The sequence below is a fragment of the Uloborus diversus genome, chromosome 10, assembly GCF_026930045.1.
Source record: "Uloborus diversus isolate 005 chromosome 10, Udiv.v.3.1, whole genome shotgun sequence".
In the NCBI taxonomy this organism is placed as follows: domain Eukaryota; kingdom Metazoa; phylum Arthropoda; class Arachnida; order Araneae; family Uloboridae; genus Uloborus; species Uloborus diversus.
This window is the reverse complement of record NC_072740.1, coordinates 80183053-80208444: the sequence shown is the minus strand read 5'-3', so window position 1 is coordinate 80208444 and position 25392 is coordinate 80183053. Positions and strand designations below refer to the sequence as shown.

Genomic DNA, 25392 nt, shown 5'->3' with positions numbered 1-25392 from the left:
AATAAAAGTATATTTCGGAACAGTTGTGAAAATTTTGCAGGGGATTGGAATCCTAAAAACCCACCCCTTAAGTGCGGCCATGATATTGACAATCACAAAAGGCAAAAATTTTAATTTAGAAATGTATTTAAAAGATCCAGACATATTTTTACACAATTTACTGATTAATGCTAGTTCTCACAATGCTGATCCCCAGTCAAAATTAGTAAAAGCTATTGCATTTGTCACAAGCTATTTTCGATTAAATTTATGAAATTCAAGTAATAAATTAAAAGGATGAAATAATAGGGTTCATATTGCAATATAATATGATTCACAGTGTAGTCGTGATAAGTAATTAACCCATTATGCCCCATATTTTCAGAAAAAGCAATATGTTTTTTAATGCTCAATTTAACTATGAAAAAGACACACTCACAAAAAAAGGATATTGCACAATATTTTGATGGGAACGTAAGCGGATAGACTGATGGGAACGTAAAGAAGAATCCACGATTTGACAAAAACTTCCCATCAACCCGGCTGCAATCTCCCTTTTATCCACCTTCCGCTTGAACCCGGGGTGAAGCCGGAGTGTGCATAAACAGGGCCATAGTTTCTATCCTGGATTCGCCACTGCGCTCAAGTATTGATGCTATTCCAAAATGATGCTACTTTTTCCCTGTGTATTTTAATTTTTCAACTATGCAATGATATATTTTTTAATTTAGAGATAATGTCGCGACCCCCTAAATGCTTCGCGAGGGGGTCGCGATCCACAGGTCGGGAAACCCTGGTTTAAAAGTATCTTTAAAAGAAAAGGAGGAACTTTAATTTTATTTATAAATTAATTTATTTTCAAATATCGCCTTTTTACTGGCAATACAAGAGATATCCCGTTTTGCAGTATTGCGATCTATAACGTCATTTAAGTACTGAGCCATTTCGTATATTTATCGCTCTTTATTTCGGCAAGCTAGGGCTACATTCGGAAACAGGCACCGGTCATACCGGTGCCACCGCAAGCGTCGATGCGACTGGTGCCTGTTTCCGAATGTAGCCTAGGTTGCGGAGTGTATGTAGGTAGACTTACCGCTTTGAAGTAAAGTGAAGAAAGGTGACAAGCAAAGCAGCGCTGCTCTCGACTTCGTTTTGTTTTGTTATAAAATTGGTCTGGTGGTTTGCTACATTCAGAGAAGTTCGGTTGGAATAAAAACCGCTAATCTCATTCCTTTTCTCTTGAATTTTACTCCAATCCAGTATTACTTTCGAAATATTCTATGGTCTGTTGCTGTACTAATCAGTTTGACAGTTGTGATAATATATATCAAAAATTTGAGCACAAAAATATGTTCATTGGCAGTAGTAAGTGTTATATTTTTAAGTGGGAAATTGGAGTGTAAATAAAACGTTAACTGTATAGAATTGTTTTTTTTTTACTTTACCGTCTTGTTTTCAAGAAAATCATTTGATTTCTTGAAATATTTCTACTTGTGTAATTTAGTTTATTATGTTGTGTCAACGAAATTGAAAGGTAAATGCTGGTTAAGTGTTTCTTACCTTTTGATATTGTATGTTGTATTCAAAGCAAATACTTGCCTGTATTTATATTAAAGAATGTGACAGAAAAAATAGTAAAAACTGCTAATTTTCACTGTTGTCTCGCTACGGTTGTTATATCTTGCTTTTTCCTACTACAGTTGGAATTAGTAAAGTTGTAAATTTTCACCAGAAATGCATTTTGAGCTGTTGTGAGTCACTTTCTAATGTGAAGCAAATTGGTTGTTTTATCCAAAGTTAATTCTGAACTGCTTAATAGCTTTTTGAATATGCAGTGGCGGCGCGAGAGCAAAAGTAGACGTCGGTGACGCAGTTTTGCGAGGCCCTTTTAATCATAAAATATTCTCAGACAAATAATTGAATTCATGGAATTAATTTTTATACTAATTATTGGCACTTAGGGTTCCCAATTCACTTAATTGCTGGGACAAAAACATTTTGCGATGAGTAGCGCAGTCAAAAAGAAGGTTTTGTAGTGGTGGGGAGGGGGGAACATTGACGGGGAAAAAATTACGTGATAGAAAGGGGGGACCGGGGGTTCTCTCCCGGAAAAAATTTGAAATTTATAGTTGAAAAATGCCATTTTAGGCTTTCTTTGCTGATGTTAAGGGAAAAAAGGTACAGGGAATCTCGGTGGAAATTTCTAGAAATTGAAGCCATAAAAACGCAATTATAGGCCATATTTATTGACTTAAGGGACAGAGACTGTCCCATATCCATTCTTTAAAAAAAAAGGTCAAAATCAATCTCTTGCAAATTCTCGAAATTGAAGTTTCAAAAACGGAATTTTAGACAAACTTTGAAGATTTTACAGGAAGGAAAGGAGCTTTTCCCTGGAAAATTTTTGAAAATTATGGTACTAAAAACTTTAGCAATATTTTATATTCAGGAGCCATTCCACTTAAACTTTTTGTTAATGTTGTTTAAAAAGCTTAATTTCTTATGATATAAAAGAAAGGCGGTATGGGGACCCTTGCCCGAATATTTTCTGAAATTCAAGTCTTAAAAATGCGATTATTAAGGGCCTATTTTTGGTAATATTAAGCTCGGTAATTTTTGAAACGCAATTTTAAACGATTTTCAGGGATTTAACACTCCGTCGGGCGCAATATGTTGTAGAACACGATCGGAGCGCATTGAGCCTGGGAAGCACACTTTGATCTACTGATCTTTTCTACGCATGTTTACATTTTCTTACGAAAAAATTGTCAACTACAAACACCAAAGAAGAGAAATAAAACAGTTTTTCATGATTTTCGAATGTAACATAAGTTTGAGAAAATGAATATACATTTTTCCATGAGCTATTGAGGAGGCGTGGCTAACTAAAGAATTCGAGGTGTGCCTAATAGATCAGTTGCGCCCGACGGAGTGTTAAGCTTTAAATATCACGAAATTTAAGACCTGGAAACAAAATTTCAGTTGCTCCATAATGCTTTTGGTGTGTGTGGAGGGGGTAGGGAGTTCGGAGAAACAGTATTTTGAATATTTTCTTACTTTTAGATGAACTTAGGAAAAAAAAGAAAAGAACTGAAAAGAAGAGCAAAAAGAAGGGAGAGAGTTAGCTGTTGAATAAGCTTTTGCCATTGAATATTTTTAACTCAGGTCCCGACAGAATTGGGCGAAACATTTGCTAAGGCTGGGCTTTGTGCGTGCAGTCTCCCCTGCATACACTATTATATGATTACTTTTGCGTTTGTTGTATTTAATAAGAGCTTCAATCAAAAACATGGAAATATCTTAAAACTGCTGAGAATTTTGCGAGGCCCTATCTGCGCGAGGCCGTAGGTAGTTGCCGACGTCTAGCGCCGTCACTGAATATGTCATGATACTTTTAAAATTGACTGTATTGTATGATGCTTTTTGTGATGTATTTTTTGGAATGACACCTAAAGTTTTTGTGTAAATGAACTTCCATGTAATAGTAAATTATTTCTTTTCCCTTGGTTCTTAACTTATGGTGAGAAATTTGAATTTTTAAATAAGTAAGGGAAGCTTTGAAACACTCGCCTTGATTTTCAACTATTTGATCAAGTTTAAAGGTTTAATAAAGTTTCCATGTTATTCTTGATAGTTTTAAGACAAGTTTTTTGTGGTTTTTTTTTTTTTTTTGAATGACATCTCGAATATTTTGCGCGAATGAAATATGGTGGACTTTGCTAATTGACTCTTCTTGTTTCTTCAAAGCTAAGCAGTTGAGTTTTAATTCACTTCCCCATATATAAATTTGGTTCTTAATAATTCTTCTGTTTCTTTGCCTCAGACTTTGAAAATGATTCTGCACCTTTTTTCCCTTCTTGATTGATGTTTTCATTAAAATCTAATTTAAGATTGTTTTCCTTCCTTGTACCTGATGTGACTTTTAAAAATGCAAAAAAAAAAAAAAAAAAAAAATAACTGCGGGAGAATAAATTATTTAATTTTTCAACCAGGAAAAAATATTCACAATGCCAACTACAACAGTTGAAAACAATTGAAACAAATCTTATGGTTCATCTTTGTGGCTGTCTATAAATGTGACTTTTTTCAATTTATTTGAACCCTGCCTCCCCTGAGCCCCTAAGTGTCATGTTTCACCTTGCCCCCTTTGTCACAGGACGAACTAATGTAAAAATATTGTCATGAAAAAATTTCCGACAAAAATGTATGACATCATTTGTTTTGCTTTCTTCTCCTTCCTCTTTGTCACAAACCCCGGAACAAATCTGATATACCCCCCTCTTGGCGACTTTTTCCTGTTGGCGCCAAAAAAGCGTCGCCAAGAAAACTATGTATGACGTCATATGTCATACATCGTTCTTAGCGATGCTTTTTTAGCGCCAACAGGAAAAATTCAAATTATGTCATTAATTATTTAATGAAATTAATGCATTAATTTTTTTCCGTTGTTTCTCCGGGATACGAGCCCTCGGTCTCATAGTACTTTCGTAATGAGACCTCGGCTCGCCGGCCCTGCCTCGGTCTCATTACGAAAGTACTATGAGACCTCGGGCTCGCCAGGACCTCGCTACCGCTCGGTCCGTTATCCCTCCGACTTTTAATATACATCACAGTCGGATATAAGTCACAGATCTCCTCCGTTCAGTATACAATAAAGTCACAGATTTTATGTGAAATTAACACCATTTTTGTGCTACAAAAATGCCAACCAGACCAAAATACAAACTACCAGAAACACACTAAAAACACAATAATTCAAAATATGTTCACTTACCTTTTTTACTTTTCTTTTACTTCCTCACGTGAGGCAGTGCACATATGTTCCGCTCTTAGGGAAATTATCCCATTTTTTTATTATTACTTTACAAAAATATTTAAATTATGTTTGTTTTGACAAAAAAAATTCCAAAAAAAACAACCTTATTTTACTTGTATTTTGTACTCCACCCAATTAATTTCGCGAATTATTTCCAAAAACTTTACAAACATATCCTCATTTTTGTATTCACAATTTTTCATTCAAAAATTTCAATTGATACATTTGGACAACATCACAAACCGAACTCATAATTAAAATAGAAAATTCAACTAAATTAACATTAAAAAACAACAAGAAAAAGAATACTCTAAAATAAAGTTTGAATTGAAACTTTATTTTAGAGTATTCAACTTAAAATCTCCCTAAGAGCGGAACATACGAGCACCTACCTCCTACCACAGAGACACGTGAAAAAAGACAGACTTCGAGAAACTACTTTCCAGCGTTCAAGTTGCAAAACCAGGGTTGCCAAGTTATCGCCTTATTGGCGATTTTCGTATCGAGCGAAAAATTAAAATCTCGCCAAGAGGGGGGGCATATCAGAGGAGAGCCCAAACCCCTCTTGCGTGACATTACCCCTTACCAATCAAATTAGAAGTTGAAACAGGCACAAAACATTTTTTTTTTCTCCAAATATCTTATAATTTTTGGACGAGCACCTGTTCCATTTCATTCATTTGCATTTTTTTTTCGTTTTGAAAATCTTTTGCTAAGTTTTTAGTTCAATTTTTATTTTTACCAATTAAATTTTTAGTTTTGTTATAAAAATATGCCATAATGTAAATGATTTCTAAAATTTTAAGGAAGCAATTGCACATTGAATATCAGGCATTTTTTTTTAATTTTCATTCTGTATGTATTTTGTTTTGATAAAAGATTTTTACATTGCTCTTGTATTTTCTTTCATAAAACACCCAATTTAACAAGGGAACTGATGTGATATACCCCACCCTTGGTGACTTTTTCCTGTTGGCGCCAAGAAAGCGTCGCCAAGAAAACGATGTATGATGACATATGTCATACATCGTTCTTAGCGATGCTTTTTTAGCGCCAACAGGAAAAAATCAGATAAAAAAACATGATCAAAGCACTTCAGAACACAATATATATAAAAACAACATAAAAGCACAACAAAAAACATCACGAATATATGCTTCAAAAATGTACAGGGCCGGGGTTTTTTTGTAAACATATTAAAATACAATGAAATAAATTATTGTATTAATTACAAGTCGAAATTAATGCATTAATTTTTTTTTCATCATTTCTCCGGGATACGAGCCCTCGGTCTCATAGTACTTTCGTAATGAGACCTCGGCTCGCCGGCCCTGCCTCGGTCTCATTACGAAAGTACTATGAGACCTCTGGCTCGCCAGGACCTCGCTCCGCTCGGTCCGTTATCCCTCCGACTGTTACTATACATTACAGTCGGAGTATGGTCACAGTTATGTATATTTTCATGGAGACACCCAAGGGTGGCTCCTTCCGTTCAGTGTACAATAATGACACAGTTTTAAGTGTGAAATATGCACCATTATTGTGCAGATTTATTAATAAAATTCAGCATTTTTAAGAGTACAACCGAAAGAACTTTCAATTGTTAACATAAAATTCAGTACCTAAAGGAGGCACGTTAATGTCTAAATAATTCGTGGCATCGATAAGAATTAACTTTTAGAACAAAATAACCATACTATTTCTGTAAAATTAATTTATATACAGTAAAAATAAAGTTAAAAACTACAAGAACCCCTCAAGGATTTGTAAAAACAAAGAATTTTGGAAGTGAGAGGTTTTTTTGAATTCTAAAATAAAGAACTTACCTTTTTATATGGTATAAATATTCACACTCAGTCTAAAACAATACATCATATGACAATGGCACGTTACAGATACACACCACGTTGGAGTTAACTTTTAATTAACAGGGTGGCGACAGATCAGGGAAAAGTCAGGGAACTTTATTAACCAGGGAAATATCAGGGAGTTTTGAAAAAATAACAAAAAATCAGGGAAAATTCATTTTATGAAGAAATTTTTTTTTTTTGCTTTACAAAATTAAATACTCTAATTTCCTACGCATTTTCCGCCAATTATCTGTTCAAAAAAAGTAAAATTAATGAGGTGCGATTATGCACTGCCGCATATTTGTGCATTTTTTTTCCTCAACGTCAAAGTATTGAATCTTACTTATTAACCACATGATGAACTTCCTAAGATTTCTTCTGTGTCTGTTAGGTTGTTTATTTTACCTAGCTTGAAATTTCCTTTTACGCTTTCAATGCTACGTAAAATAAACAACCATACAGGCAAAGAGGAAGCCTTCATTAATGCCTTAGCTCCTTTGCCTTTATTCCATTGTCTCGAAGTAATTAAGTATTGTAATCACGATTTCAAGAAGAAATCTTTGGTTTTTGAATTAATACTATAAAAGCTTAAAAGTTATTACTTCTTTGAGTTTTTAATTTAATTGCTAAAATAGTACTTTCAATTAAAAAAACTTTGTTTTTTGCCGTTATACTATTTGTTGTCACCGCAGATTGTAAAGGTTTTCCTTTCTTCAGACTTAAGTAATTTTTTAATTTTGTAACCAAGTTGTATTCTTTTATATATTTTGATATTAACTAATTGCTTTTTTTTCTTGCATTCAAAGTTGTTTGTTACGAAAGCAAGCTAAGATTTTTTTTTCGTTACATACCTACTAAAATCATTTGAAATAGAGTTAACTTGTGAACTTAAGTAAATATTTTAATTTTTTTATTGTTAAAATGATGTATTCATTCATTAAAACCTATATTCTTGATTATAGAAAAGCTCCCTATGAATGGATGTCAAATGGTTTGATCTGTTTTTCATAAATATGTCAATTAGTTAGATAAGAATAACTACATTACTTCTATTCTTTCACTATTACTTTTTATTCTTGCAACAATTATTACACTGTTTGAAAATTTAGTTCAAAATAATTTCAATTACTTTTTAGTTCTATCATAAATACACATATGTTTGTAAGAGTAATTTTAATAGTTTCTGAAATTTCTTATGCTAAGTGGTTTCTAGAAGTAAAGTTTTTTTTTTTGAATTTTCTATAATCTTTCCATGTATAAAAATTTAATATACTCTTTTGTTGGTTTTTCTTTCCTTCCAAAAAAATTGTCTTGTTTTTTTTTAAACCATTTTATTAAAAAAGTAGCATCTTTTTAAAATATATCTTTAGTTCAACAACTTTACACAACTTAAAACGTTTAAAATACTGCATTTAATGCAAACATACAATGGATTTCAAGCAGAGCAAAGAAAGAAAACCATTATCATTGGCAACATAAATCAGGGAAATTTGGAGAACTTAATCAGGGAAATCAGGGAAAAGTCAGGGAACTTTTTTTCACAGTTCCTGTCGCCACCCTGATTAACCTTCAAGTTTGAAGAAACTGGCATTTTCTAATGTTTTTACTTCAAAACACAACTACTGAATTTAAACTAACACAAAATAAGCATTCCTGTAAGGTATATTGCACGAAACAACACCACGTATCTCTCCTGCGTGAAATCCAAGCAACCCAAGTAAACAAGTTTGAACAGATCTGTAAGATTGCATTCGGGTAGCTAAACACAGGTTAGTTTGGCCAGGGATGCCATGCATAAAAAATTATCGCCTCATTGGCGAGAAAAATATTTTAATTTTGTGCAAAAAAATCAAATGTCGCCAAATGGGGGGGGGGGGGGGGGGGTATATCACATCTGTACCTTAACAAGAGACCCTAGAAAATGTTTTGAGACAAAAACTTCAAAGTAAAAATGAAAAAGTGTCTCTAAACATAAAGAATGGTAGGGTTCATTTTGCATTTTAATATTTTTTTAGATATGTGACTATAGTTTATTAAATTATTTCGTAATTGTAACTGATAATTTATTCTTGAAATTCTATGTTTTAGGATTCTCCTCTCATTAATAACTCGTCACTACTAATGGAAGTATATTTTGTTGCTAAGAAGAAAATACCTGATTTGGCTGTGAAAAAACTGTTATTCAAACACTTCTATCATCATCATCATCACTTTATCTGACACTGAGCTGTTTAGTACTTCATCATCATGTTCCTTTTTTTCAAGTAAAAGACTTGGGAACTACTTCTTATGTAATATGTTGTACATAACAAAATCTATACTCGTCTCATCTTTAATGATGAAAACATGCTCTATTGCAATGTAAATTATGAATATTTCTCAAAGAATATAATAGTAAGTATATGTTTAGTGTAATGAATTAATATACTATTATTAATATTTTGTGCTTGTTCTAATATTATTCAACAGGTGTGCTCAAATATTATATCCAATGAACATAGATACTTATAAAATTTTAACTTTTGTAGTTTATATAACAGTCAAACTCTGATCTAGTGCCACTGTCGAATCCCAGTGTGTGGTGACATTACATCCAATTTGGCAGTATATCGGGTTGTAAAGTATAGGTTTAACATAAAAAATTTCGAATATTAAAAAATATGATCAAATTAAAGCGTCTTCTTACCTGTATTAGATCAAAAATTTAAAAAATATAATATATAGAGAGATTTTTGTGTTTCAACATTTTATATCTAAGTTTAACAACTTGTTCTATGGTTTAAAATATTTTCAACAGCTACTTTGCCATTTTTTTTCCAGAATAACTCATTCTATGTCCTTTCTAATGCGAGAAAATAGTTCATTACTTTTTTTATTAATCCCATATATCTCTAAGATCTTGTTAGTTTCTATTTGCATTCTTTGTCCATTCAGATTGTGCGATAGTGGATTATATTTTTATGCGGTAAGGTGCTGGTAGATGCGGTGATGTTCATATTTATGCGATATAATGAAATTTATGTGATATAATGTATGAAATAAGACAACTGATCACGCATAATCTTTGTTCCACCATTTATTGCAATCTTAAACAAAAACACAGGGTGAAAATGCATGTTTTAAGAAATCGTCTGCAGATAAAATCGTATGCGAGTTATTCAATTCAGTGCAAGGCTAAACTTAAGCAGCGGAACTTCAATTAATGTTAAATTCACAACACAGATTTTTCCTCGCCGCTATCAGTTGGCATTATAATGAGTTGGCGTCTTAACGGATAGATTACAATAAAATTCTTGTATGGAAGATTTGTTTAGACACTATTACGGCGATATAACGGAATTGACCCGTTAAAGGGTGGACACTAAATCGGAGTTTGACTGTATACACATTATGCAGTACATAATGATTTCTCTCCCATGACTTAAGCATTTCCATGAGAATCTGTCATATGAAAAAATATAAAATTAGTCCGTGACGTGCTTTCTAGGAAAATGGTAAGGCCTAGAGACATGAAATGTACTATACAGATGTAAATTTTGACAAACTTGTGCACTGCTAAATAGCCTTTGGAGATTACTGAGCTTAAAAAATCAATGGCCTAAAATGGTGATGCAATTAGATTTTTCCAGATCTAATTACATCCCTATATATATTTTTTTTGGAAAGGATATTTTTCATTCATTGATTCACTTCTTAAATTATCCAAAACCTACTTTTCTTGAGCCTTGATATTTTTCAGCTTGGTCCTTAAAATGTACTTTATTGAATGTACAGCTCAAAAGTAATTGTTTCAGAAGTAATTTGTCTCGCTAAACTCTAAAATCACCATAAAAAACGTTGAGATTAGCTCTTGTTTTCAAGATATAAAACCAACTGGTTTACTGAAATCTCACTAATGATCTTTTTTCCTTGGCAGATAGAAGCCCCTTCAATGGGACTGATCATCTTTTAAAACTTCAACTCTTAGTTGAGATAGAAACACTATAAAACACAAATTATTTGAAGAAGTTTAAATTCGAAGGAGAGAAATGCCACAAATTAGATCCACTCATGCTCATTCTGCTGCGAATAATGATCTTTGTTAAAGCTATGAACAAAGAAGGTTTTCTAATGCCTTAGAGAGAAATTCTTAAGATATATTGAAACTAAGATTAAAAAAAAAAGAATTTTTATGTTCCTTCCGATACGCGGAATTATGTAGATCAATGTTTTTAATAAAAATTTTGAATGGTGAGAGAAAAATACCTTTGAAATCTTAAGATTTGTTATAAGTATTTCTAAACAGAAGACAAATCAAGAACTAAAAACAGTTGGTCAAATTATACCTACAGAAGTTCTGTGATCATTGATAAAAGATATGTCTCCAAAGCTCCACTTTCTCCAGGATGCTTAGCCAAAAAACTGTAGAGCTGGGCAATAGGCATGGGGAAAATTTTCACTAAGGTATCACTGGTAGGGATCGCAGTTATCATAGTTATTGAGCGGAGTTAATGCTTGCCAAATACTGCTGGACTATCGTAAGAGATGATCCTTCTTATACAAACAAGAAGCAATGGAATATGAAACCTTTACAGTAATATGCTAAAAACAACTTGCTTTCTGAAATATAAACATTGTTGAATAAAACAGAACCTATTTAATTACATTTATTGCATAGTGTTTACTTTTCTTTTTAAATTTATCTTCAAATCCATGGGTGGTTGCTGTATCTTTTTAAGTGTGCTTTTGTGTATCTTAAAAATAATAGCTTATCAAAAAATGTCAGTTACATATTTATTTATTTTTTTTTGACCAAAAATGAGTAAGAATAGACTATTTACAACCAGTATGCAGACAAAGTTTTGTTTTTTGTTGCCTAGTGTTATATATTACTTGATAATTAATTGATCATAACTTATTCTTTTGGCAGGTTTTAAAATATTGTTAAATTAAGATGTTTGAAAAATACCCAGTATTATTATGTACTTACTCTACCTGTCTACCCCGTGGCAGAAAGCTGGCAATATTGTCGCAGAATGAGAGAGAGTTTGTGCAGAAAGATTTTGCACTAAGAGGGGAAAAGAAGGAAAGAGGAAAAAAAGTTGGCAATAAAACCATTCTGCAGAACAATACCTAAGGATTGCTGTTTCGCGGTAAAAAAAATGTAACTCGGCTACGAATTAAGGAAAAGTCCTGAATTTCTGTGAAAAATAAAATAATTGCGACATTTTACAAAAAAAAAAAAAAATAACTTTGCCGAATGCCAAACCGAGCGATCATTGATGACTGTGGTAGTCTACAACATCGGAACTTGGGAGATGTATGGATAAAAACCGGTTCTAACCAGAACTTCTCCCCACATGGAGCGATTTTAAAGCAACCTTGTGTTGATCAAGGAAGAGTGGTTTCGCATTGGCTTCGCAAGGCACATAGTTGTGTTTGTTTGCGTCAAAGACTTGTGCAGACTTATTTTCAAGCTTTTTTCCCCTCTGTTGAAAAATTAATTTAAGCCCTTAAAAAATGGCTTATTTGCAGTGTCGTAGGTTGAACCAACAGAAAACAGATGGAATACTTGATAAATTATGTGGTATTTTGGGCTGACCAATCGTTATTCAGATTGATGCTATGATTGCTTATATGAATGAAAGTCTTTTCTCTTCGGAGGAGTTATAGATTTTTTTTCTAAATGCATTATTCTAATTAAATTCTTTTTTCTTCATATGAAAAGGGAACTTTTCTTTGTCTCTGTACTTGATTTAAATTCTTTTTTTTTTTTCACATGAGGGAGAGGGCAGGGTGGGGTTTCTTTTTCGTTTTAAATGTAGCAATAAATTTTGCTTTAGCATTTTAATAAAATCCTATTTTCTTCTGAGGGTTGGCATAATTTTGATTTGTTTTGACTAAAATGACTAAAATTTGTTTTGACTAAAATTAAATTTATTTTCCTTTGGGGGGGGGGATACTTTGTTTATAATATTGTGCATTGCATAAATTAAGTTTTTTTTAATGGAAGTGTGGCCTTTATTTATTCATTTTCCCCCCAAATCAAATGCATGTTTTAGTTTTTTTTTTCTAACTGTAATGCATATTTTAATTAAATTCATTTTCCTTTAGGGGGTGGGAGATACTTCGTTATAATTTTGTAATGCATATTTTAATTTAGTTTTTTTTTTATGGGGGGAGGAGGAGTAGTGATCCTTGCATTTTTTTCCTTATGTATTTTTTCAAATCACACGCATGTTTTAGTTTGTTTGTTTTTTCTTTGGGGAAGGGTTTCCAACCCCCCCCCCCAAACTGTATGGCATATTTTAATTAAAAATTACTTTTCTCCAGATCTTATTTCTTTGAACATTGAATAGATGTTGCATCTGTATTTTTCTGGTATTAAGAACTACAGATAAGTGCTAAGAGATTAAGACTGAAAACTTAAATATGAGAGTGGCTTCTCTGTTTAAGCAATCACCCCCTACTATAACATAATAATTTACATTAGCATTACATTAATTAACATAATAATTTACATTGCTTTTGGTTAGATTGGTTTTTTTCCCTCCACTTACCAATTGCTGTTACCATGGTGTTAATATTTTTAACCATTAGATTTAGCTTGAGGTCCCTTATTTTTTCTCTAACGAAAACTGAAAATCTGTTGAAAGCCCTGATACTAAGCTTTAATGTTTTTTGTTTTGTATAAATGAATTTACTTAAACAAGAAGTTGTGCGAAATTTCTTAATAAATAAATATATTTTTCACTTTTGAAATGAATTGCACTTAAGTTTGTTCATTAGTTCATTTTTCACTTCAGAGCATTCATGCAGAAAGAAATTAGGTCCAGAAAATTTGTCGCAGAAAGTAAAATAAAATTCTGCCACAGGGCCTTTCTGATTTTAGCTATGATCTCTGACAGGAAGCATATTTATATAGACTTGCACAAAACATTTACATTTTAATTGTTACGATGTTTTTGAATTCATGAACATAAACTCTCCTTGATTAAAATGTGTTTTTATTGTATGGATGTATCATGCACCAAAATATTAGCAAAAAAACTAAAACCCTGTCTTCTGTAAGAAATTATTAAATTTTGTAACATATTATCTGTAGATTTTGTTATTTAGTTGTAATCACAGAAAAAAAAGTAAAGACAATTTAATTTTTGTTCTAAAAACTGTAGCATAAAACATTTATTCTCATAAAATGGTTTAGTTCAATGAGAACTAACTCTTTATTTTCCGACTAGTTGATACCACAATTATTGCAGAGTCTTTGTTTCAATGATGCATTCTAGATCATTAAAGAAATTGCAAGAGAGTTATATTATGAAATGTAACCAATGTAAAAGGAGATTCAATCAAAATAATTCTGACTACTCTCTAATCACAAATATAGTACAGTAAAGCATCATATTATCGCCTCAGAGCAACAGTAAGATATCTTAGTGTTATTTCTGGGATTAGATATCTCATTGTTGATCTGAGGCGACGATATAAAGGGCATTTCAGTGGATTGACCTTAAAGGAAGAATAACTCAAACATTAACAAATCATGTTCAGTTTTCCAATTTTACGCTACTTATTCAGTTGTTGTGTAAATATAAAGGTTGTAAGGATCTAATAAAGTTTTTTATGCAATAAATATAAACTAGTGTGCTGTAGTTTATGCTATGCTTTCCACTAGTGCTTTGACAAACAAAAAGAACCACTTTTTCCCCCCCCCTTTATTTGACCCTTCATACCTTAGGGAGTTAATTTCGTAATATAAATCAAGAAAGTTAGACAGGCAGAAAATTTTCTAATTTTAGGAAGAGGAAAACAATGTGCAACACATATCTCATGATATATAAACAATGATTTTCCCCATGTATATATAAAATGTATATATATAAAAGTTGTATAAATGTGGGTACATATAAACTGTTTTACTGTATATGTATTTTACAGAAGTAAAAGGTTTTTATAACTTTTTTCATTAAATTGTGTTGTTAATATCACTTTTATATTACTTTTAAGTTGTATATTATGTGTCATTTCTCATGTTTTTCTGTTAATTTTGTTCTTAAGGACTCCTTGGTGTAATTGAACACAATGCCAGTTCAAGCACCACAGTGGACTGAATATTTGTCCTGTCCTACATGTTCCAAAGAGTTTGAATGTAATGTTCGATGTCCTGTCAGTCTTTCATGTGGCCATACTATGTGTAGAAACTGTTTACTAAATCTTCAGCAGAAACAGTGTCCTTTTGATCAGACCATCATTAAAACAGACATTAATTTATTGCCTCAAAACTATGCCATTCTTCAACTTGTTGGTGGGAAGATTCCTGCTGAGCAGCCTTCTCTTGTTCCATTGGTATCTGATGATGATCTTAAATATTATGTTGAGTCCAGGAAACATGTTGAAGATTTAGCTTTATGGATGAAATTTTCTTCTGTTAGTAAGTATATTTTTTAAATATACATACATTATCATGAATTATGGCACCTCTTGCTGCTAATGTTTTAAAATTGAAGACTTAAGTGGCGAGATTACAACTCCACTTTTTAAAAACGTTCAGAAATTGCTATAAATAAATAAGCAAATGAAAAATAAAAATTCATTTTGAAGATTTTGTGTTTATATTTGATACTATGTTACACTTTGCCTCCATGAAATCTATTTCAATAACATTGTAATAAAATAAGTTGTTGTTGTTACTTATGCCACTTGGGAACCCGAGCCCGAGTAGCAATACTACTCGATTTTAAGGCTGAGGGGTTACGGCTTCCATTTTAATCGAGCTCCTATTTCTAGGTGGTCTAAGTCCAATTTTGCTCGGAAAACACGATAGATGGCAGCACCATCTACGGACAGTTCGTTAATTTAGAACCAGACCCAGGGTTGGCTTTTTGCCGGCAGAAACTGGTTTTTGCCCTGCCAGTGGCAGAAACTGGTTATAACCGGTAAAAACCGGCAGAAACTGGTAGAAACTGGCAAAAACTAGAAAACGTTTTTAATAGCTCTAGTAATTACTTAATGACAGGCAATTAAGTAAAATAAAAAATATAACTCCATTTCGTCATTGCAAAAACTTAATATAATAGTTATTTAATAATTAGTTTAAAAATATGTTAAATATCAAAACTGACATTTCCAAAGCAAAGTAAAATTTATCATAGTTGAAATTGCAGTTGTAAGTAACAAATTTTTCAGTTTGGTGTTTATAATTATTTTGTTTGCATTTAATTTAAAGTGCAATATATATATATATATATATATATATATATATATATATATATATATATATATATATATATATATATATCAAATATTTAAATAAATACAGATTTGTTTTATTTCATTAAACTCTAAAATTCAAGAACTTCTCATTTTACACTTAATATAACTGAACAAAGCTATTCTAAAAGAGCTTAATCAAGCAGTTACTGATAATCATTTACTCGCCTATATGCTCCATCCAAAGTATTTGGGAGTAAATTTATCATGTAATCAAGAAGAAAGTGCCCGCACTTTACTCACAAATATTAACCCTGATTATGTACCTTATACCATTGCTTTACAAAACAAATCGGCCCCTTTTCCCAAAACCTATTTTTCCAATCACGTGGTAACAACTACTCCAAATACCGCATGGTGGTGCAGTTTGAAAAAATGTGCTATAGATGAAAGTTATGTGAATCTTGCTTGTTCTTTGAGGATAATGCCAGCTAGTTCTACTGGGATTGAAAGTATCTTCTCAAATTTCTCCTTTGTGCACAACAAGTTGGGAAATTGGTTAGGTTTAGAAACAGCGTCAAAACTTTTATTTTGTTAGAGGCTGCTGCAGTGGGGAAACAATGTAAAATTTGATTTTGAATGGTGGTAGTGTTGTAAAGAAATTGTATTTGGGTTAATATTTAATTATTTTTCTTATACATTTTCTATTGTATGTCAGGAGTTTCATTTATGTCATTTCTTGAGTTTCTGCCAGTTTCTGCCATAAATGCGGCAGAAAGGGGTTTTTGCCATGCCGGTTTTAACCAGTTTCTACCAGTGGTTTTTACCGCCTCGGCAGAAACCTGCCAACCCTGACCAGACCAGATGTTGAATAACTTTCTGGTCTAGCACCCCCAGAGGTATTGTTTCACTTGAAGGACACTGTGACCACGAGCATATTTAACGTCGCCCAGTCACTATTAATGACAACGGTGGATCTTCGACCAGCAAGGATCGCCTCCGAGACCCTCCAGTCACAAGTCTGATGCCTTACCGATCAGGCCACCATGACCCATAAAATGAGTTACCTATGTGTAATTATTCCTTCATAGATTTCAATGTAAAACACAAAACTGACAAAAAGTAGAGCTGTCTCTATCATCCACAGAGGTCTTCAATTACCATTCTATGCATTTTAATCTGCATTGTTTTTATGATTAATCACTTGTACCTTTACTATTTGAGTAAGTTTCTACATTAACGCCCTGCAAAGAAATATAGTTTTTTGTTTTTGCTTTGGACAGAGTAAGGGAAACTTTTTCCTTCTTGATACTCGATATAGAAAATAATAATACAGGGTCTTGAATCAAATGGAAAAATTATACAGGGTGTTCCATTTTAACCTGCAAGTTCTTTTCGCAACCGTTAGTCCTAGATGTATATTTCCCATTGCAAAAATGTTCAAAATTAGATGCAGAGTTAAGATATTGAAAGTTTGAAGCAAAAACAAAAAGGAGCCAAAAAATACAAAGCTTAACTTTTTATATGGGCCCCAGGTCCCCTAACTAATATTTAGAGAAATAATCTCCATTAAAAACTATTACTGACACAAAAAACTTGGCATTTGTGCGACCAAAACTCAAGGAGGTATTCGAGTTTAAAGATTTAAGAGACCATAGAAAAGATGAGATTAGAACTTATCGCCCTTTCAGAGGAATGTCAGGTTGTCGAAGTAAATAAAATAAGTATTGATATTTCTCTTTGCTATTCCAAAATAAATGCAAATGTTATGCCATGATACGCAAAAGCACACCACAAAACCTCAAACAATTTGAAAAATCACACTTTATGCACACATATAATTTAAAACCCTTGTTAACTGCTATATTTTCCCCCAAAATGTGTTATTGATGGTGAGTGAAAGGTGGTGTAAATCACAAAATGCTGCATTTCATAGCTCGGTGAATATTGGTCGTACTAATGTCAAACTTTTTCTGGTGTAATGATTTTTCAATGGAGAAAATTTCCTTACTAAAGGGAAATTTTCTCCATTGGTCGGTAAGGGGACCTGGGGCCCGTATAAAAAGGTAACTTTAGTATTTTTTGACTTATTTTGATTTTACTTCAAACTTTCAATATCTTAACTCTGCATCTGATTTTGAACATTTTGGAGTTGGAAGTATGCATCTATTACTAAGGGTTGCGAAAATAAAGGTCTTGCAGGTTAAAACAGAACACCCTGTATATATATGTGTGTGCATGGAAACTAAAAAATTTTTTTTTGCTCTTGCATTTCTTCTAAATTTTATGCCTTATGTCCTCTTAAAGTCATGGCCATTTTTGAAATGAAACAATTATATGCCTTGCATTATTAGACTAAGAAATTAATTCATTTCAAGAACTCTATTTAAGTATGGTGTAAATATGCATAAATGTACTTCAAAGTTAAAATAAGTCTTTTATTCAGTGCAATATCAAGTATAAGTATGTAGTTAAAATAGCAAAATCATAATTGAAAATTTTATTATTGAATAGTTCTGAATGCTAAAAGAAAAAACTATTAGGTAATGGTTAGTAGTTGCACAAGTAACTTGGGATTGATCAGAAAGCTTTGCTGAATGTTCGAATTCGACCATGCTTCTTAAGTTTTAAACTTTATGTTTACGTTATTGCAATATGATTTTTCGTTTTACTTTACTGTGAAATTGTTCTTCCTTTTGATTTTGCATGCCCTATATAATAAAATTGCTCTCTTTTTTTGATAAATGATCTTTCATATATATTTATTACTTTAAAAGGTACTCCACGGAGCAGTCCATTGAGCAGACCAATGCAAAAAAAACTTGTCCAACTTATGAATTGTCAACTGGCTGAAGATGAGGGTAGAGCTCGTAGTATAAGAGCAACTCGAGCACTTGCAGAAAGAGCAGTAGTGGAGTTGATTTTGCAACATCAAAACCCTCAGCAGGTATCAGTTAATCTATGGGCTGCTGTTAGAGCAAGAGGTTGCCAATTCTTAGGTCCAGGTGCTTATTGTTTTCAATTGTATTATATTTTCTTTTCTAAGTAAAACTTTTTTTACTTAAAATGACTTTCCTGCTTTACATCATTTCAACTGTCAACCAAAAAAAAAAAAAAAAAAAAATTGTATGCATATGATATTTTCTAGGTGAACTACTCAGAAAAAGTTTTATGAATAGGTAGTTATCAAAGGGTGAAACCAAAAAAGTTATCTTTGAGCAATTTTAAAAATTTTCAAATTTGCCATCATAAAGGATACAACTTAATTATTTTACATAACTCAAATTTAAAATATTATACACAACACGAAAAACCTTTATTAACTTTCATTGCTAAGAACAAAACATTCTATCAGAAAGAAAAGATGAGCTTTTCTGCTGCAATAAAGTTCGTCTGAGCAACAACAATGAAATAAAATATAGAAATAGAATTATTCTATTTATTTTATTTTATATTTTGTTTCGGCTACATTCTTTAATTTATAGTTTATCAAATTCCGCTTATGTTTAATCCTAATGTTATTTTCTTATAATGCATTGGAAACAAAATTTTCATCTTGTTGTTTTCGGAACACTGATGAGAAAAATTAAGTGTATGAAAGTTTCTGTTTTATACTGGCAAACCGAACTTTCGAGCTGGATACAGATCATTTTTCGTATCAGTTTCATAAAAACAAAGTAAACTCTTATTAGAATTAATATCATACATTTTTTTAAACTGTGTATTAAACAAAAATGAGATTCCATCTTTTTAATTTTCGAATTATATCAAAACCATGTATTACTTAATTCAAGTTTTGAACTGTGCAATATTGAAACTGTGTTATAATAATCACAAATTTGGTAGCATGTTGTATAAGAGATGCCTGTATCACATATTTTTTATTAATTCATAAATTGTTTGTTTAAAATAAAATGAAATGTCAATATATAGTTCCATTAGAGAGGGCAACTTTTCACGGTATAAATGTTGTTAAATAAAAATGCTTTTCAAACTGACCTTGAAAGTCAAGTTGCTCAAATTTTTGCCTATCTATAAAATAAGAATTCATGAAGAAGGCAACCTAGCAAATCTCTTTGCAAACTTAAAAATTGCGACTTGATTATGTCTTATTCGCAGTGCAAGCTTTCTAATGATCAGTTTGGAAAACAAACATTGAAGTCATGGAGTAGAAGAGTGAAATCATGATCATAATAGCATCAATGCTGATGTAAAACTTTATATTATAATAAATTAGCATAAAGGTTGTTATAATTTAGAGGTTGAGTAGTGATGTGTTCATTTTGAAATTATAATATTTCCTACTTCATTTTCTTTTCTTTTTTTTTCTTTTTGGTCTAAGTTATTTTCAACTTCTAATACTTCAAAGTTCAAACTGAATTTCTAGGTGAAATTAATGGAATTAACCTTTCAAGATTCAAGGATTTTTAAATTTAAGAGTTTTAGAAGCTGATAATATTCTCAATATCTAAATATAGTTCTGAGTTTCACTGTTACTTTGTCCCCTCTTGCCCTTAAAAGTTGCATAACATGATTTTGTCATTGCTACTGCTGATTGAGCAACTAAATTTCAAGATAGAGAAATCTTTGAACAATTTGAGTATTAGGTAGCACCAATATGTAATTTTGCAAAAGAGAAAGCAAGTTTTGAGAAATCTTTCAGAAGGTCCTTGTCATTGTACAAATAGAGAGGACGCTTTAAGAACTTTTTTTAAAAATATCTTTCTTGTTGTTGAAGCAGAACTGAAAAACTCTTACTCATGCAGTACCCATGTTAATTTTGCTTCTTATTCATTTAGCTGTGATGCTGTGTAACACTTTTAGTTCATTATATGAATTTTTGTTACATGGTTATGTTGCGGCATAAGTTTTACGTGTAAACTTTGACTATACTAATTGTTCAATGATATGATTTAATGCTAGTGCTTGTCAGAATGATTGTTGTTATTGGTTTTTAAAAGATACTATCACTGTGTACTAATAATATTATGCTTGGAAGATAAAGCTACGGGATGGTGTTCTGTGGCAAAAACAGTCATTGTTGAAAATGGATATGCTATGAAGAGATTTTTTTTAATGTTACAAAATGAATTAGTATAATTTAAACCTTTTGGGGGAAATTATAGTAACTTTCCACTTTCTACTAAACTTTTGAATTTTTTAAAAGATTCTCACTATATTGTTATTTTGCATCAAAGTTACATTTTTTTGTCTCTTTTAGCCTTGCAGGAAGAAATATTGAAGTTGGTAATGCTTGCTTTAGAAGATGGTTCAGCTTTGTCAAGAAAAGTTTTGGTTATGTTTGTGGTACAGCGTTTATCTTCTCATTTTCCTCAATCATCAAAAACTAGCATAGGCCATGTAGTTCAATTATTGTACAGAGCTTCATGCTTTAAGGTAAGTAAATAAATTAAAAGTTTTGTGTTTATAAGTTTTTTTAAATACATTTAGCTGTGTAAAAAAATAATTTTTACTTTCTTTTTTTAAAGTATCTTTTTAACTAAAGTTATTTATTCCTCAGTTTTGTTTTAATTTATTTAAATTTGCATGAAATGCTATACTATTTATGTACTACATATTTTTTAGCACATTATATAGCATATATTTGATTAAAATATTTAAAATACAAGTAAATGTAGCAGTTTTAGAATTTGATGCTCGTGTTACCCATGAATACATCTTCAGAAAAAAAGTATATAATAAAATAAAATTAAAATAACAGTATTTGAATGAAGATTATTTTTCTGAGACAATCATATATAAAAATGAATAACTCTGAACAAATTGCACAAACATTGAGTTACATTATCTAATGTTGTTGTTACTTATACCTTATAACCCAAAGATCACCTGAACAGAATATGTAACCCGATTTAAGGCCAAATGAGCATCTACTGCTAAAGTATGTATCACAAGGGTGGAAGTCGGATTTTAGTTCAGAGAAAACATGAAATACATTGAAGCACCATCTATCAAGATTTTGATTCTTACAAAGGGCTTAACAACATATTCTCCAGTGCCTCTAGAAATATAGATCTGTAATGCAGGGTTGCCTACTGATCTGCATTTTGGGGTGTTGCTCCGCAAAAATAGCGAAAACTCCAGAACTCTGCAAAAGAGTTATTTGGTTCAGCATCTGCTAACCAAGCTGCTACTCTTCGGTAACTTATAAATAAGTCTATCAGTAAAATTGTGAAATGAAACTTGAAACATTGTCAGAGACTTTCATTTTTTGCTACTAAGTGCAAAAAATCTTGATTACAAGGATTAATTTTAAAAAGGTTGTTATTTGAATCAATAATTAATATTTCATTTCATCTGGCATAAAAATTAGAAATTACAATGCAACAAAATTTAAAATACAAATGCTTTTCTTTAAAAAGAAAATCTTAAGCTCCACATTTTATGCACAGAGGTATAGGTTCCTGCATCCATGATTTTATGTAAAAACATGAGCAATTAATGTAAAGTAGTTATAAATTAATGTTCTATATTTATTACTAATTAACATTATGGATTTTTTTTGTTATTGTATCATATTTGTTTGTCATAGTAAAGTTGTTGTAATGTGTCATAAGATTTCATAAACATTGAAAAGCAACAAGATTTAAATTTAAGGTCTGGGCGTCTTTTCACACATTAAAATTAATTTAAATATGATAAAATCAATAAGTAAGAATTTGAATTAATATTGTAAAATGGTATTTGCGACTCCAGAGCTCGAATACGCTACCTTGTGGTGATTAATAATACTAAAGAAAAAGGTAAAACTTTCCATTTCACGTATTTTCTTTGTTGTAAGTTACAGGCTTCAGACAGTTTGTGGTGCAATGTAATTTCAGAAGAATAGAAAAGAAAGGTTCCCACAAACTTATTAAAAAATTACCGTCATTCACTAAGCGTCAAAGCAAGTTATAAGTTACAAAATTTGTTTGTTTTACCTTTTTCATCCGCCATTAGACAGTGACTGCAACGCCTCCTATAGTTTATTGGAGCTGTGAATTATACTGATACTTTCATTCATTCCATAAAAAACGGAACTGATGTGATATACCCCACCCTTGGCGACTTTTTCCTGTTGGCGCCAAGAAAGCGTCGCCAAGAAAACAATGTATGATGACATATGTCATACATCGTTTTTAGCTATGCTTTTTTTAGCACCAACAGGAAAAAATCAGATAAAAAAAAACATGATCAAAGCACTTCAGAACACAATATATATAAAAACAACATAAAACCACAACAAAAAACATCACAGATATACGCTTCAAAAATACCAGAAACTAGAAAGGTTTTGTACACAAAGAACAATTACTAGAAAGTATTTAAAATGCTTAAATTGACAAATTACTATAACAGCTCACCAATGAAATATGTACCAATAGAAATAAAAGCTATTTTCCAACATGCACTTCATCGAACAAAAACTTTTATCATACTTTGCTAAAAAAGAGCAAAGCAATTCAAATTGCGATGTTTAAAGGGGAAAACATCCCCAAAATCCATAACTATTTCGGCCAAAAAAGCGCTTATTTACTCAAATTTCGATGTATGAAAAGTAGAAATGTCTCAACAAAACATCCTAAACATAAACAATACAAAAATACCATACATTTATTTGCTATACAAACATGCTCTCAAAATACCTATTATATTTTACATAAAATAACACCTTTATATTTTTTATAAAATGCTGGAGTCAACTTATTTTCAGAAATTCAGTACCTAAAGGAGGCACGTTAACAGAATATGTCTAAATAGTTCATGGCATCAATAAGAATTAACTTTTAGAACAAAATAGCCTTACTATTTTTGTAAAATTAATTTACATATAGAAAAAATAAAGTTAAAAAATACAAGAGCCCCTCAAGGATTTGTAAAAAACAAAGAATTTCGGAAGTGAGGGTTTTTATGTGAATTCTAAAATAAAGAACTTACCTTTTTATGGTATAAATCCTCACACTCAGTCCAAAACAAAACATCATATGACAATGGCACATTACAGATACACCATGTTGGAGTTAACTTTTAATTAACTTTCAAGTTTTAAGAAACTGACATTTTCTAATGTTTTTACTTCAAAACACAAATACTGAATTTAAACTAACGCAAAATAAGCTTTCCTGTAAGGTATATTGCATCAAACAACACGTTTCTCTCCTGCATGAAACCAAGTAAACAAGTTTGAACAAGATTGCCTTCGCGTTGCCAAACACAGGTTAGTTTCACCAGGGATGCCATGCTTAAAAAATTATCGCTTCATTGGCGAGAAAAATACTTCAATTTTGTGTAAAAAATCAGATGTCGCCAAATGGGGGGGGGGGGTATATCACATCTGTACCTAAAAAAACGTTTGTTTACGAATTTTCAAAGTTTTAAGTTTGTTTACATTTGGTTGCCAAATATTGAACTAATCAGCCAAGCCAAATATTCGGTTTGTCTGCCAATATGCAATATACCGAATACCAGCCAAGTATTCCATGCATCTGTAATTATAATGAATAAATAAATAATCAATAATCAAAATTCAAAGAACTGAATGGGTAGATTTTCAAGTTGTTTTGAATTTCATGATATTTAACATTTATTTGCATGAAATTCCCTTTTAAAAAACTTATCTAAATTTTATCACAGTTTTATTTTCATTCCCATTCTGGCAAGTTATCAAAATTAGTCTTTCCTTTATGTTAGTTTTTTATTTATCTTTGTTGATTTCCAGCTGCTTTTTTCCATTGCTCTGTATTCTAATTTTGTAATCTGAACTGGAGGATGTAAAGAGTTGATAATTTAAATAATTTTGTAATCTTATCTATGGGAAAATCACTGTGTTTTATTAATAAAAATATTTTAAAACCAGTTGAGCATTCATTTGTCAATAAATTAATTTTATTTAAGTAAAGACATTAATTATACAACTAGTTGACCATTAATGTGTACTGTTTCTCATTTATCTATAAATATGAACTCTTTATTTTAGTGAAGTTTTAAAACTTTAAAATGGTAACCTTAAAACAAAACCAAATTGTTACTTTGAGCTGAAATTCAGAATTTTAGGTCCAGGTAAGAAAAAAGTGTCATTCAAATATACATTGAAGAATAAATTTTTCAAAATGTTTTTATTTTTTTTTAGATGCAGACTTTCATATTAAGTCTTTAAAAAATGTTTTGTCAATATTTATTCATGTGACACATTTTACGTTGTTTAAAACTTGGCTTGTATAAAAACCTGGCTTCATAATTTCTTCGATGTATTCAATTAAAATCAGAAGCTTTTATAAGGAGTTTTTTAATGCGTTTCCTATTACCTTAAGATTTTGTATCAACTAATATTTTTCTTTTAGGGACTTAACAGGTAATTTTATTTTAAACTAAGGGAACTGTTTATGTGTTGTAAAGATATACCCCCTTACCTTTAAACAGAAACATTTCTGTTTATTCTTTGTAAATTTTAAGCTTAAAATATAATTGTGTTGGGCATTGTTTTTTAATTTTTTTAGGTAGGCAATAAATACTTATCAATTTAAGCGAGAAAAGTAAAACACGCGGAATTTTAGC

The 25392-nt window shown here is 31.3% G+C and overlaps 1 protein-coding gene across 1 annotated transcript in view; it reads left to right on the top strand.

The window, feature by feature from the left end:
* Positions 1-1129: 1129 nt before the first annotated feature.
* The window catches only part of LOC129231200 (roquin-2-like), a 100921-nt gene continuing 76658 nt past the window's right edge, over positions 1130-25392 (top strand). The window contains exons 1-5 of the mRNA XM_054865448.1: positions 1130-1344; positions 8734-9039; positions 14686-15058; positions 18615-18842; positions 21059-21234. Coding sequence (XP_054721423.1) covers positions 14710-15058; positions 18615-18842; positions 21059-21234 — 753 coding nt within the window. The 5' untranslated portion in view covers positions 1130-1344; positions 8734-9039; positions 14686-14709. The remainder of the gene's footprint in view (positions 1345-8733; positions 9040-14685; positions 15059-18614; positions 18843-21058; positions 21235-25392) is intronic.